The sequence below is a fragment of the Drosophila eugracilis genome, unplaced genomic scaffold (genome assembly GCF_018153835.1).
Source record: "Drosophila eugracilis isolate 14026-0451.02 unplaced genomic scaffold, ASM1815383v1 contig_445, whole genome shotgun sequence".
In the NCBI taxonomy this organism is placed as follows: domain Eukaryota; kingdom Metazoa; phylum Arthropoda; class Insecta; order Diptera; family Drosophilidae; genus Drosophila; species Drosophila eugracilis.
In genome coordinates this window covers 51,846-67,570 of record NW_024573311.1, presented here as the reverse complement: position 1 = coordinate 67,570, position 15,725 = coordinate 51,846, and the positions used below count along the sequence as shown (strand labels likewise).

Below are 15,725 nucleotides of genomic sequence, written 5' to 3'. Positions count from 1 at the left end.
CCTTGGTCGCGTTTTTCTTGCTCCATTTGACACGTTTACAGCGTCGTGGGAAATGGAGGGTGCCAAAATGGGGTAAAAGCATTGAAAATCTCAACTAATGTCAAATGCTTTGTTGTCGAAAATCCAGCTGGGGGAGAAGCGAGCCAAACAAAGCTGCCGGAATCGAAGGTTTCGCCGTTGACAGTTTTAATTTAGTAGTTGGGTATTTATCAATCGGATGTATTAATAACAACCAATGCATCAGTGGCCCAAGATAAATGCATTTTCTTTGTGCTGCAGCAGATGATGATGATGATGATGCTGTAGATGCCCCATATTTCGAGGTATCCCCCTTTGCCAGCATCGCAGGGGGATTATATAAAATATGCAAACACTGTTCGCGTTAAGCTTCAATCCGAAGCCCTGTCAAGATCCCACTCAACCGTGCAAATATTTACAAACTGTCGGCGATTTGCTTTGATTTTGATAAGACCAACAAAGCGAAAAGTAAACGAACAGAGATAGCAGCTGATTTCATTCACAAATGCGTACTATATAGTGGGTAAGTAAGGAAGGTAGGTAATTAAAGCAATTGTTTGTCACACTTTACGCAAATCGTTAAACACAGATAATGATTATTTATGGGTTATTTGATTATTTAATAAGCTGATTAACAGGTTGCATTGACTGATTAGAAGACCTTGCCTTGCCTTCCTCACTTTTCTTATCACCATTAACAACAATTACTGAAAGCAGTTGCTAAATCCATTTAACCTTATCAGTTTTGCGAAACATTTGTTTAGTTTGTCAAGAGCATATCAGCATTGCTGGTCTTTGTTTGGAAAGACAGTTCTGATTTTATAATACTAGATAGATTGACAAATGGGGGAATTTTGCAGAAAAGGGTTATGATAAATGTTTTTTTATTATTTTTATTTTCAGGCCAAATACATTTTGAAGGCAAGTCCATAGCCCAATCAATGTACCCAGAGAAAGTCTGAAATCTGTTAGTGGAAATTCAGCCATACTTGAGTTTCCTTTGCCGTTTGCTTTGCACTTCCCATCTCTTTCTATTTAAAACGTGCTCTCTCTTTTCCTCGCTCTTTTTTATTCAACGCCATGCCCAAAAGGAGGCACATAAAAAATGTATTCACACAAATTTCTTGTGTCAACTTGAAGTTTTTAGCGAATTAGCAATTTGTGCAGCGGTCGCAGTGGAAATTTTATACCAAATTGCAAATTCGTGTTGACTTTGTTTCAGTAAATTTTCCACCTCGTTTTTTCCATTTTTTTTTTTTGGTTTCTGCTGAAGTAGGGCTTTTCAGTCCTTCCTTTTTCCTTGCCAAATTCTTTTTTACTTCGTGTTGACTTAATGGAAATGTAAATTAAAAGTGAAGTTGATGCGGATGAAGCCCTGTCTGCATTTGACTGATAAGTTTTATATGCATTTTAAATTTATATATAAATAGTTGTGGGTGGGGAAGGAATTCATGGTCGACTGCTGGATTAATTGCCAACTCATCTGTCTTCATTTGTCGGCTGTGTGAAAATCTGTGGGACTGTCATGCATACTAAGTGGCAAAATTAAAAAAATACATAACTGCAAATGATGTGAATCATTTAAGTGTCACACGGCTGTTGGATATCTCAGTTGGTTTTGGGATTTCAATTTAATGACTCTGAGTTGATGTATTGCTTATTGCTTAGGGTCTTTGATCGGTAACTTACGGACTAACTAGGTAAAGTATGGAATAACTTTCTCTCTCGACATTTAATTTCATGTTTCCTTTAAATAATATGTTCCTTGCATGCCCAAAAGGCTGTTTAGGACAAACCGATATTGCATTCCCATTCCTCTACTTGCATCGATATTATGTGTACTTTGCCTATATCATGGACCACAAATTGCAGCTGCTGCTATTTAATGCCCCAACTTTGGATCCCGCAGCCCAACAGGCAGATGCAGGCATTCAGCATCCAGCCATCCAGCCATCCTGCCATCCTTGCATGTCCGAGTCCTTGGCGAAACTGTCTAGATGGAGTGCTGTTCAAGCATGTTGCAATAAAACTAAATCGAATTCAAACACAAAGTTCATTTACAGTTCATCAACTCCGGCTAGCTCCATTTCGATGCGGCAGATTGGGGGTATGGAAAGGCAAACAAAATGTGGCCCTCCGGAAACTTCTAAACTTGGCTTTTATGCTAAATTAAGTGTGCTTGCGACCAGAGTACTTGCATGTTTAACAAGTCCAAAAGTAGTTGGCTTATAGGCGTTTATGTGTTAAATTGATTCGTCAATTTTGGCTCAAAGGTGCCTACAATTTCCCACGCTATAGGCCAAATTGTTTATTTCGATTATTGCACAGAATTTGCCATTAGCTGATAATGGCTCATTGATAAACATTTATTGTGGGCTAACCTGAAATATACGCTATACGCTCTACCGAAACTGAAAGCTTCTGTGGCTTAGCATTTTCGGCGTCAATTTTCGGTTATCGGGATGACACAGAAAAACCAACCACGGAAAATTGCCATTGATTTCGATTAATTTTCAATGGCTTTTTTGACCGCCCGAAATATTGCTAATTGCGTGTGTGTAAAGCGTATTTATTTTTAGTTTTTTTTTCTTTCTATTTTGCGGATGACCATCATCCCCAATGTTATGCATTAAATAAATTTGCTGATAATTTGATTTTCCACAAAAACGGTTTGCCACGTGTTTAGCATACTTTTGTGGGTTGAATGGATAAATGGAAAATTTGCAGCTGCTGAAAGTGCACAATTGGTAAATGCCCTTTATGCGATTTACGACGATTCGCATTCGACTTCAGTCTAAAGGTCACTCCGTTTGACTTATTTGCGCTCGACTGGCTAGACCGAAAATCGTTTTAAGTGCGAGAAGGCACTGTGAAAATGCGAAGGAATTTTCTGCGCGAAAGCGTTGGAGCGTAAAATGCCGCTCAAGCTGAGTAACTGGATTTGCTGACTGCCGGCGAAATGCTAAATTACAGCCTGGAAACTAGGAAAACCAATTGTAAAAGCTTGAACACACTCAAAGCAATCCAATACATGCAATGGCATTTATAATAATAACTTAGAATTATTATAAACAACTTTTAACTACACTTATTTTTTAGAACTTTAATTTAAATGTTATATTATATATACCTTAGGATATGTTTCCTTACAAGTGAAAATATATACTTAACTACGACCAGCTTTATATGCGCCTCACTTGATGTCGGTTCAGTTGTAATTTGCGTGCTAATTTCCTGCTGCCGAATTTCCATCGACGCTGAAGATTTACATATCTTTTGAGCCGCAGCATGTGGAATGCAAGTTGGGATTTGGGAAAATCCCCCTCTCTCTCCCCCTCTGTATCCTTTCCCAACCCTTTTCAAACTGTTGCCGGATAGCTCCATGATATAGCCACTTCACATCGTCTATACGTTTTGACAGCTGCTCCTCGAGTTGCTGCTTCTGCGGTTGCCAAGTTTGGCTTTTGACTCGAGCAGACATTTGGCCTGGCAAATTACCAAAACTGGAGACAGTTTGGGGAAAAGTGAGGGGGAAATGGCTAAAACCATTCCAGTGCCATGTGGGTAGATAAGGAATTTTCATCACTTAATTGACATGTCGGGAAGCCCTGGCTTGGATAGTGATTAGTTGGAGTTTAACCAAAGAATAACCATTAACAGAAATGAGACATCAAAGATGAAATCAAAGTCATCTTACAGACAATTGTCATGAGGACTTCGGCATATTTCGTTTAACCACACATTGCACATAGCCAAGTGTGCAAGTGAATGGTAATTAACAGTCCATTAAGACAGTTTTCCATTACCTTTAGTTAAGAAAATAAGTACTTACTAGCAAGAACAAAAATCCAAATCGGAAATCCCTCAACACTTTAACCTGAAAAAGGAAAGTAGAACTACCCGCATAGTATACATATGTTTCAGTTTTCCTCCTTGCCACACTCTCAATTGTTTCGTGTGCATCTGGCAAGCAGACTCTGTCAGACGAATCTTTTGGCCACCAGCAATGGAAAAGTGAAATGCATTTGGCCATTGATGCAAAATGTCACTTGTCGTTGTCAGGCCGTATCCTCATCTCATCCTGCATCCTTTTCCTACTCTCTCTCTATGTCTATTAGTAGTGCGTCATAAGCGGGTTATGGAATTTTCATTTCAAGTCAAGAAAACTACCTGAAAATGGCAAAAGGATCCGTTGATTGGGCTTCACTATGCGTAGATGCCAATTTCTGGCTAAGTATGCTTCCATTTTGCTGAAGTGGAATAAATATTGGAAAGTCAATTTCTGGACTTTGCGGATTAGGTTTCTGAGAGCGAATTCAATTTGTTACAATCGTGGGCTTTGTGCTAGATGACTTGAAAGTTAATGTTAGCGTTGAGATAGATAGTGAACTGCTTCCGCGGCATCTGGCAACGCCGAACCGACCCAATCGATAATTTTAAGCCTGGATGTTAAATCTCTGTTAAATTAGCCGGTGAACACGCTCCTAAGCTTTCTTTTCAACCTGATACTCGAGGGAAACGGTTGAAAGTGAAATAAATCATAAGATCAAATCCTGAATTGTAATATTATTTTGTAATTCCTAGGAATTTAAAGTGCTTGTAAAATATCAGTTTTTAGCAACAAATAAATAAATAATTAACTGATCTACAGTAAGAATAAAAAGTTAGGCTTTTATCGATAGGTAGCCTAGGGGGTTAAGGTGAATCCCCAAGTATCCGACGACGTGGGATCGAGTCCCCCAGAAAGATCAAACACTCACACATAAAAATATATCGATAGAATCCAAGTAGGCTTTTATCGATAGGTAGCTTAGTAATAGGGGTTAAGGTGAATCCCCAAGTATCCGACGACGTGGGATCGAGTCCCCCAGAAAGATCAAACACTCACACATAAAAATATATCGATAGAATCCAAGTAGGCTTTTATCGATAGGTGGCCTAGGGGGTTAAGGTGAATCCCCAAGTATCCGACGACGTGGGATCGAGTCCCCCAGAAAGATCAAACACACACACATAAAAATATATCGTAAGAATCCAAGTAGGCTTTTATCGGTAGGTAGCCTAGGGGGTTAAGGTAAATCCCCAAGTATCCGACGACGTGGGATCGAGTCCCCCAGAAAGATCAAACACTCACACATAAAAATATATCGATAGAATCCAAGTAGGCTTTTATCGATAGGTGGCCTAGGGGGTTAAGGTGAATCCCCAAGTATCCTACGACGTGGGATCGAGTCCCCCAGAAAGATCAAACACACACACATAAAAATATACGATTAAGGATCCAAGTAGGCTGTTATATGGATAGGTGTAGCCTAGGGGGTTAAGGTGAATCCCCCAAGTATCCGAAGACGTGGGATCGAGTCCCCCAGAAAGATCAAACACACACACATAAAAATATATCGAAAGAATCCAAGTAGGCTGTTATCGATAGATAGCCTAGGGGGTTAAGGTGAATCCCCAAATATCCGACGACATGGGTTCGATTCCCCCAGAAAGATCACAGATAAAAAAATATACGGATTATCATCCAAGTAGGCTTTTATCGATAGATAGCCTAGGGGGTTAAGGTGAAACCGAAGTATTCCGGCGGCATGGGTTCGAGTCCCCCAGAAAGATCAAGCACACATAAAAAAAATATACGGATAAAGCATCCAAGTAGGCCGTTATCGATAGAACGATTCAACGCTGGCAAATCGCCATGAAGCGGGTGCGAGAACAGCATACAGCAAAATAATATAAAATTTTTATTTTTATTTTTCTTCCGAACTTTCAGTTGACCTTGACTGAGCTAGTAGTTGCCCATCCTGTTCCACATTGCAAGTCAATTTAATTGGAAGCGGTCGCAAACAGTTTGCTGGCGGATTAGCATCCAAGTAGGCTTTTATAGAACAATTCGACGTTGGCAAATCGCCACGGACGGTGGCTTAGGGGGTTAAAGCGAATCCCCAAGAATCCAGCGGTATGGGATCGAGTCCCCCAGAAAGATCCAAAGATCCAACACACACACATAAAAATATAAGGATTAGCATCCAAGTAGGCTTTTATCGATAGGTGGCCTAGGGGGTTAAGGTGAATCCCCAAATATCCGACGACATGGGTTCGAGTCCCCCAGAAAGATCAAACACACACACATAAAAATATATCGAAAGAATCCAAGTAGGCTGTTATCGATAGATAGCCTAGGGGGTTAAGGTGAATCCCCAAGTATCCGACGACATGGGATCGAGTCCCCCAGAAAGATCAAACACACACACATAAAAAAAAATATAACGAAAGAATCCAAGTAGGCTGTTATCGATAGACGACATGGGTTCGAGTCCCCCAGAAAGATCAAACACACACACATAAAAATATATCGAAAGAATCCAAGTAGGCTGTTATCGATAGATAGCCTAGGGGGTTAAGGTGAATCCCCAAATATCCGACGACATGGGTTCGATTCCCCCAGAAAGATCACAGATAAAAAAATATACGGATTATCATCCAAGTAGGCTGTTATCGATAGGTAGCTTATATAGATCAATTCGACGCTGACAAATCGCCACGGACGGTGGCTCAGGGGGTTAAGGTGAACCCGAAGTATTCCGGCGGCATGGGTTCGAGTCCCCCAGAAAGATCAAACACACACACATAAAAATATATCGTATGAATCAAAGTAGGCTTTTATCGATAGGTAGCTTATATAGAACAATTCGACGCTGGCAAATCGCCACGGATGGTGGCTCAGGGGGGTTAAGGTGAAACCGAAGTATTCCGGCGGCATGGGTTCGAGTCCCCCAGAAAGATCAAGCACACATAAAAATATACGGATAAAGCATCCAAGTAGGCCGTTATCGATAGAATGATTCAACAGTGGCAAATCGCCACGGAAGCGGGTGCAAGCTTAAGCTGCATACACACAACATAAAAATATACGGATAAAGCATCCAAGTAGGCCGTTATCGATAGAATGATTCAACAGTGGCAAATCGCCACGGAAGCGGGTGCAAGCTTAAGCTGCATACAAAAAAATTTTTAATCAATTTTACAAAGGTCATAAAACTATTTTTTTTCCAAACTTTCAGTTGACCTTGACTGAGCTAGTAGTTGCCCATCCTGTTCCACATTGCAAGTCAATTTAATTGGAAGCGGTCGCAAACAGTTTGCTGGCGTTACTCTTTTGACATTTAATTAATATGCAAATGATGCCTCGGCTCTCCATTTCAATCCCGACCTCATGCGCGCAGCATCTGGCACTCTTAGCAGCTCCGAGATCCACATGCGATGGCCGCTTCTTTGCCAGCAATGGGAGTAGGACGTATAGCCTCCTCAGATTCGCTGGCAGCGTAAACAAACTGGAGAAGGAATTAGAAAGGCAGCTTAGTCATTCCGCCGGCATCGCAGATTTCGTGCAGAGTTTCTATTGCCGGATGAGAAGGGGCGGTGTTTTTTTTTTCGGGTGTGGTATCCTTGACATCCATCGGGTGTCCCACAGGAATGCTCGCTTGGAATTTACGATCCGCTCGAGATTAGTTTTCCCTGGTTGTTTGCTTTAATTGCGCCCATATAGGGGGCGTGTCTTCACAGTGTCGCCGAGTCAGCAAACAGGCATTTGCCGCATATACACTCCATTTTCCACATTCCACATACGCCGTGTGCGCCCGAGGAGATGCCCCAAGATTGGTGTCGCTGCATTGTAAATATTGCATTGGGCAAACTCAAATAAACACACTTATCGCATCGAATGGGGAGTCGTAAATATATATGTTTGCCCATATGTATCTGCGATGCATAAATTGTTGTCCTCCCAATCGTGTGTGTGTGTGTGAGTGTGTGTGTATGCCACCATTTTATATCTTATTTATTTCAATTTTTTGCACATTCGTTGTCGCGACGTGTGTCGAATGTGCGGCCCATTTTATTCGAATGTTTTCATTCGTTTCTGCTCACTTTTTATCATCCTTCGGGATGCAATTTAAAATATTGCACAGTCCTCTCGCAGCTTTACTTATTTTTCCTTTTTCAGGATTTTTCCTGGTTTTTTCTTTTGCACTGGCCATTGACGTGGCCGTTGAGTTGAGTGATTGCAATAAATTATTACCGAAAGTTTATCACGTCCAATGGAGCAGAGCTTGCTGCATATTGTCGTTGGTGTTTCTTAAAGGAGAAAGAATATAAATTGAAACTAAAAAACAGGGAAAAATAAGTAAGAGCTTGTCAAGTTGAGTGTAAAAGTTACTTGCTTAAAAATCTTTAAAATTTCTTAAACAAATTTCTAATACAACCTTTTATTAAATACATTTGGCGTAGATTATAAATTTGATTAAATTAAGAAAGAATGTTCCTTGTTATTTCCGTGCAGGCTTAAAGTACCCCTCCTTCTGCAAGAGTCTTTTCTCCCTGCGTAGAGCTAACATCTCCTGCCTATCCACAAGAGAAAGGACACTCTCCGAGAGACAGTCTTCTTTGCAGCCGAAAAATCGTTGCAAATCGTTGATCTGGAAGGTAGTGAGGAGCACAGCAAATTCCATGGCCAGGAGAACAACTGTCACGGCCGATTGATTGATTTTTTCCATTAACCAAGCGAGATCATCGCTCAAAAGACCTTGCAGATAACCACAAATGAAGTTCACCAAGAATTGCAGAGTTTGATAGACGGGAAACCACATGGCGACTAGGAGCACTTGCATCGCCAGGCAAAGAACCGCCACCTCAAGGAATGGACCGCCTTGAGAATAAGTCAAATTTGGTCTAAAGACCGTCTTCAATTTATGCAGAAATATAATGGCGATGATCAAAAACACTGTTGATTCTGTGCTGGCTTCGATAGGATTGTAGAAGAGGCCAATGCAATGACAAAATATCGAAATAAGCATGGCAATGATGTAAGACGATTCCATTTTTTCGTTTAAAAAATATTCAATTTACAAAGATAAACCAAAAATTTACGTATAACTTTTTGTTGATAGCTGGTAGATGAATACGACTTTCTATAAGGATTTGCGAATTCAAAGGCATGACGTACTTGCCTTTTCTTAAAAATGTCATGAATTTTATATGTCAAACTTTAAAGTCCTAGTAGGCTGTGATTTTTTGTTCTGTCATTATTTAAATAACAATCATCATTCTAACATATTCTGTGTGAAAATTAAATACGGATAAAAACAAATTTTTAAAGAAAATTAAACAATTTAACTTTAAAAAAGTTTTTAAGATCTTTTTTGCAATGTCTGGAAATCGAAAGAGAAGGATTATGAAGCGCGTAAGTTTTTTTGGTGCTAAGATTTCTTGAAAGTGGGTAAAAATCTAGAGTTTTTCAGAGGATGACTGTGGCTGGAACAAGACCTTCGTCTCCCCCAGTTACAGAGAAACTCAAGAAGGCTAGTTTCTACAAATGTCTAGATGATTTCCTCAGTTGTGATAAAGTTGATGGATCTCGAGGAAAAACCGCTATATATGGCCCGAATGACATTGGTCCTGCTGCAATCTTTGGCGCAATTCGCAAAACTATATCGCCTTGTGAGAGTCAGCTCTCAGTTATTGGCAGTATTCCTACATCAAGCGGATTTCTTCGTTCTAAAGAGGCCAAAAAGTCCCATGAGTTTTTCGGAAAATTTTCAGAAGGTCATGGGTTGAACCGATCCATCGCGAAAGACAGTTTTCGAAACATTCGCAATGATCAATATGCAACTGAGTCGGAAATGGAATGCGATGAAAATAAAATCTTCATAATTGGTGGCTTCCAGTTGCCGTATGCCACCAACGCCATTAGGAATTCCTCCTTGCCGGAGTCATATGCCGTACGTTATTTCAAGATGACTCCGGACTATATTATTCGCATCACGAAGACCAAGAAAGACCCAACAATACAGCATATCTACTGTGACGGGATGAGCGATGAAATCCATGGCAATGACATAACCACGGCCCGTTTTCGGGATAATCTCAGCAAGGAGTGGACCGAAATGTATAAAATCCGTGGGTACCGTAGTTGGGAAAGTTGGTGGCGGGAATTCCGTTACATTGACGTGGATATCAGCCAGCAGTTGGAAAAGTTCGATTGCTTCAATGTGAAATACAATTTCATGGCCCAAAGAGGCCCCCGCGATGAAGCCAAGCTAATACAGAAAGCCACAACGGCCCTGACAAAAAATCGAAAGGATTTTTTGGCAAACATGAAAACTATACACTGCCTCAATGGACCACACTCTTCTCGGTGGCCTATCCCAGAAGGCATCTGTTTATCTGCAGGACATCATTCGGTCTATACCCAATAAATTGTGGATCAACAAGATGCAATCCATGATCTTCTTGTGGTTCCGCTACAATGAGCACATGAAGTCTCCGGACATGTCAAACAAGGGCCTCCAGATGGTCCAAAGGGAGTGGAAGAGTCCCGTCATCCACTGGCTGGCCAAACAGGCATTCGAAGAGCTCTGGAAGATCAGTCAAACTGAGTTTCCACAGTACAGTGAGGTTTATGGAGCAAAGTGAAAGATTGGCAAGGGTTAGTTTTTGGCCTCGGATGTATTTACACTTAACCGAATATCAATAGAAAATCTTATATGATGATTTCGATATTCTTTATTTTACAATTGGCATTCTAAGGATATATCAAAAATTTGACCGAACCACACCGAAGCAACTCTTGATAAATGCCATAATAAAACCAGGAAATAAAACCAGGAAAAACCTACTTATGCCAAGTGAATCCATATTCTGAGATCCGCTGCAATTTATTCAGCTCCACTTGCATAAAGTTGTTTAATTTGTTATCCCCAAAGTGCACCTGAGCCCCTCCGGGCTAAGAGGGAAAACCAAAAAAAAAAGGAAATAAATATATATATATATGAAAACAGATGAAAAACAGGGAAAGGCAAATGAATAAACCAACAGCAACGGAAAATGACGATACAAACCAAAGAGAAGGCTACAAAAAAATGCAAAGCGCTACTGCATATTAATCCGACAGAGTATTTCACTCAACCTCAGACACACTCAGCGGTACAGGGTGTCATTTCTACAAGCGATCCGAAAAATACACTGAAAACAATGACTTTTCTTGTTACTCCAAATATTATGTTTACTGAAAATATATTGTATCTTGAATGGTACTAAAAAATGTTTTATTTCTCTGAAATGTTTTCTAATACGCTTTCAAAAATAGTTATATAACTGATAACAGTACAATAATTTTCTTCCTGTGTAACTTTGGCCATCAGGACACATTGGAAAAGAACAGGCTGTCTGTGAGATGGGCGACCGCGAAGGACATTTATTGTATCCTTAGCGCGGCTGACAGACGCGGGCTGAGACGATGATGAATTTGCTGCCGCCGATGGCTCCAGCCTCCAGTCTTCATCCTCTTGCCTCCTGTTGTCACCCACCTCTTACTGAGCCACATCCTTCGCCTCCTCCTTCCAGAAAATGGAAATCGTTGGGGGCACAAAGTGAAAAACTCGGCTGGCAGCCAACGAAGCAGCAGAAATGACGACAGACAGCCTTTTGGGACAGACGGCGGGCAAGTGACGAAAAAAATGCAAATAAAATGCCGGCTTATTGAGTCAGTGGTGCCGCGGAGAAAGGAAAAAGTCGGTGGCGAACAAGACACTTTTTAGTTGATTGAAAAAGGTGATGTCAAGGTTTTTCCTTTTTTTTTTCGTCTTCCTATTTTATTCTTTGTTGACCTTCTTCCGTTAAATATGATAGAAGTTTTTCACTTTGATAAGGAAAATGCTATGGCTCTGCTGGGTATTAAAGTGCCGAACTTATAGCTAAGCAAAAAGTGCCTAGTAATTATTCAAAATGGGAAAAGGGACTAAATATAGTACAAAATATAAGTTTTATACATTTAAAAACATTTTACTTTGCTAAGCTGACATGTTATTCATTATTTTAATCAAAAAAATAAATGTTAAAAAGGTAAAAACTGGATTATCCAAAAATATACAACCCCATTACGGCCGCCCAAGCATTAAAGCAGGCAACTAGAATAGAAAATTTTAATAAAATTCTAAAAAAAAAAGCACAAAGCGAAGGCGTCAGGTGCAGACAAACACTTTCACACCCTCACGCACACAGTCACACTCAGGCACAAAGAGGATCCTTGAACACAGTGGGGTATCGTGTTTACGCATTTATCCTGCCCAGAGGCTCCTTTTCGCAAGGCCCACGCTCTAATATTTAATTTAAAATTTAACCCCCCGGCATTTTTGCTTATGATTTTGCAAAAGCAAGCGAGCATCAAATAAGAAAGTGTCACACTTTAGCAGTTTATTTAAGGCCTTCAAGTTCCCTCCAAATCGGATGGCAGGAAGCGATTTTCAGGGATTTGAAACGTGTTTTATGCCTCCTTACATTTTGAGAAAGGTTTGATCTATATTTAGGAATATATTATGCGATTTATTTGGTGTTTAAGCTTTAAAGAGGAAAGTTCCGCAGTTAGATAAAAGATATTAATGAGAAAACTAAACATCCATGACTGTTTTAAGTTGTATAAATAAAAGTTAACTTAGCAGCATTTCTCCACCCTTCCATAAACAATTATTGTGCCTTTTAAATCGGCTTTAGAGTCTAGCATTTTCCGTCACACACGGCCATTAATTAAAATTCAATTAATAACAAAGCTGGCACGTACACACCCACAGCCATGGCAATGCTCAATCATAATTTAAATTTTGGCCAGGACGAAATTAACCAACATGTAACCAGTAGGCCAGGACATGGTAATGTGTGTGCCTGTGTGCTCCTTGCTAATTGCAAATGAAATCCGTGAGTCTCATTAACCTGTCCTGGCTCATAATTCACTTACACAAATTTGCCACTTTAAAATTTGAGTTGTACTCGGGTCGTCTCTGGTGATCTCATTATCACCTTTGGAATATTATTGAAATATTTGCAGAAATTATCAAATATGGCCAATGAGTCGTTGATTAATAAATTATTCTTCATTAAATAGCGTTATGGAAATGAAGAGCGGGAAACGAGAGGTGACAAAACAGAGGAAATCCTGCAGATGAATGATAAAAATGTCCGGGCATATATTTATTAAAAAAATCAATTAATTTGCAATTAATTACCGATGCATTAAACGAGTCAAATATCAACGAAATACAATTCATTTGCCCGGACTTAAATCGCTTGAATGTCGATGGAAAAGTAGATATCAGGCAGTTGAAGTTATAACATTTTAAAGTTCAAAATCTGAAAGGCCAACGCCAATTAAATATGATTTGTGTCATGACCAGACTGAGTTCTATGCATAAATAACAAATTAAAATTATTTAAAAAAAAAAAAACTACAAAGTGCAAGAAAAACTTGTTTTCATAAATATCAAATTACATGGCAGCATATTTGTCTTTAAACAAATACTCCCAACGCCAATTGCTGTTGGGCAATGAAAACATGTTTTTGTTTTATCGTGACTTTGTAACTAGTAAAAACACAGGTTGCATAAATTGCTAAAATATTTGTAAATATTTTAGTTTCGTAAAAGAGTCAGCTAACATCAAAACAGGATCAAGGACTCCGAACTCGGTACTCTGGCTCCTGTTGCATTTGAATTTGATTATTTTTATTTCGTATTTTCTATTTACCCAGCGTGCAAAACTAACTATTTATTCAACAAATATGCAATAAAATGCATACTCGCTTTCCACATTTTCCCGCCCCATTTCCATATCCATTTGTAACATTGTTAGAGAGAGAGATAGAGATAGAGAGAGTATTTTCCACATTTTGACTTCTCCGGCATTGCATGACAAATTGCATTTGAGGTTTTTCACATGGACATTGATTTAATTACCAAATGAATTTCCTTGCCAGCCAGAAGTCGAAAAAGAAGTTTAATTTCCCTCAAGTCTGGCCAGGAATTTGCATATGCACTGCCCGAATCCTTTTCATCCTGTCCATCCCGTCCGGCCATCTGTCCATTTGAGTAATTTCATTATGAGTTTTAAGACTTTTAATTAATTTAAAAAGTGAACAATTTTACACTCTTTTTCATAACAACTCTGGAGTCCGTAGTCCGTTGTCCGTAGTCTGGCTGTCCGGCTTTTGTCTGCCGTAGTCTGGTCGAGCCGGAAGAGTGGCATAATTTCCACACCGCCTCGAACTTGATGCAAACATTTCATCTGCATTTCGAGTGGTCCAGGACCAGGACGAGGACCAGATTCAGATTCAGAAACAGGATCAGGACCATGGAAGGGGCATTGGCAGCATCAACAGCATTCAATTAATTTTCCGTACTTTTGCCATCCACAAAAGCGAAACTTTTACAGTCCAACATCCGGCGTTGTTGCCAACTTGAATGCTTATTTACGGACACAACAGCACCAGAAGCTCCCGGATTATGCCGAACATCATGAAACTTGTATCGACTCGTTAAACTGCCAGAACGAAATGAACCCGTCATTTGACAAAGAATCCTTGAGGAAAGTTTGCAAAATTATGATTTGTAAGTAAAAATAATTTAAGAATCTATAAAGTAAATAGTATTCTATGTATGCTCTGAAGTTTCCTTCATTTTCCATTATAATTCGTTAGTTTCAAGCACATTCCCAACATACAAACAAACTAACACTAGAAAATCCGATAATGTCGGCTGAAGTGGAGGAACAACTGAAGCGTTTTCAGTCTTTTAAGAACGTCATCGGGATAGTTGTGGTGGACAATGATGGGATACCCATAAAGACTACCCTGGAATACAACCTGACACTGCACTATACGGCATTGATGCAAACCCTGAGGGAAAAAGCCCGCCAAGTGGTTCTGGATCTGGATGCCACCAATGAATTCACCTTCCTGCGGCTAAGGACACTCTTGCACGAGGTGTTGCTGTGCCCGCAGGAGGATTACTTCCTTATAGTACTCCAGAGTCCCACTGACTAGAATTGAATTAATATACGTATCCTGTGGATATGTTTAATCGAAGGCCCAAAAACCTCATTTCATTTGCATTCATTTAAAAGAAAAGTGTTCGGTAAATGAAATGTTATTAACATATTCACCATAGTCTCTCCATTTCGCCAACCAGCAGCCGGCATTCCATCATTAATAGCATTCAGCTGCAAATTATTTGCATTGGGAATCGGAATTGAATTGGAATGTCATTTGCGTGCGGAACAGTCTTATTCAATATGCATCCTTTGGCCCGCATGCATATATGCATCCTTTCCCCCAGCGAAGCCCAACCATCTACCATTTCCATCCCGTCCAGGCAAACTCATTTACAATAAATGAAGACTGACTGAGGCAGCCACGAAACAAATAAACTTTTCTTTTTTTTTTTTTTGCGGCCCTTGCCAGGATGTGAGCATAAAATGATACCGATGCCACGGTAACCAAATGGGTGGTGGTCCTCCTCTGGGTTTTGCTATTTTTCATTTAATTAAATATTCTACAAGCAAAGTGCATTATGAGCAATGGGCGAAGTAAAAACCCAGCAGATAACTTGGTAAAGTCACATAGATGACTCTCCGGAGGCCAGGACATCGATGGCAATCCATCTGACTAACAGTGAAGGTAAAACCACTCATTCGAGATAAGTTCATAAGTATCCGATGAACATTTGTGGGAGGATAAGGGACATTTCTGTCATTGCAAGCAATTTAAAAGACAGAACAGGGAAAGATCGAAGGACTAGTTGAGTTATGTTAGCTTTTATGGTTAAATTAATGGAAAAAATATATAAATAACACAAATATACACAACTTTTTACCTTCATAAA

General features: G+C 39.8%; 2 protein-coding genes across 4 annotated transcripts; one reads left to right on the top strand and one right to left on the bottom strand.

The window, feature by feature from the left end:
- Positions 1-8,293: 8,293 nt before the first annotated feature.
- Positions 8,294-8,985, bottom strand: LOC108110581. Its single transcript, XM_017219677.2, has one exon. The coding sequence runs from the start codon at positions 8,895-8,897 to the stop codon at positions 8,346-8,348; it is 552 nt and encodes a 183-aa protein (XP_017075166.2). The 5' UTR covers positions 8,898-8,985; the 3' UTR covers positions 8,294-8,345.
- Positions 8,986-14,522: 5,537 nt separating this feature from the next.
- Positions 14,523-15,259, top strand: LOC108110591 (dynein light chain roadblock-type 1). Of its 3 annotated transcripts, none has more exons than XR_001772566.2 (2): positions 14,523-14,978; positions 15,036-15,259. XR_001772566.2 is itself a non-coding variant. In XM_017219688.2 (1 exon), the coding sequence occupies exon 1, from the start codon at positions 14,594-14,596 to the stop codon at positions 14,885-14,887; it is 294 nt and encodes a 97-aa protein (XP_017075177.1). In that variant the 5' UTR covers positions 14,523-14,593; the 3' UTR covers positions 14,888-15,005. The 3 variants fall into 3 exon arrangements, 1 of the variants encoding a protein (XP_017075177.1); XR_001772565.2 differs by having other exon boundaries at positions 15,033-15,259; XM_017219688.2 differs by lacking the exon at positions 15,036-15,259 and having other exon boundaries at positions 14,523-15,005.
- The last annotated feature ends 466 nt before the right edge of the window (positions 15,260-15,725 follow it).

What these genes read in the sequence shown, in the direction of transcription:
- LOC108110581 (XM_017219677.2), bottom strand. Translation starts at nt 8,897, where the DNA reads ATGGAATCGTCTTACATCATTGCCATGCTTATTTCGATATTTTGTCAT.
- LOC108110591 (XM_017219688.2), top strand. Translation starts at nt 14,594, where the DNA reads ATGTCGGCTGAAGTGGAGGAACAACTGAAGCGTTTTCAGTCTTTTAAG.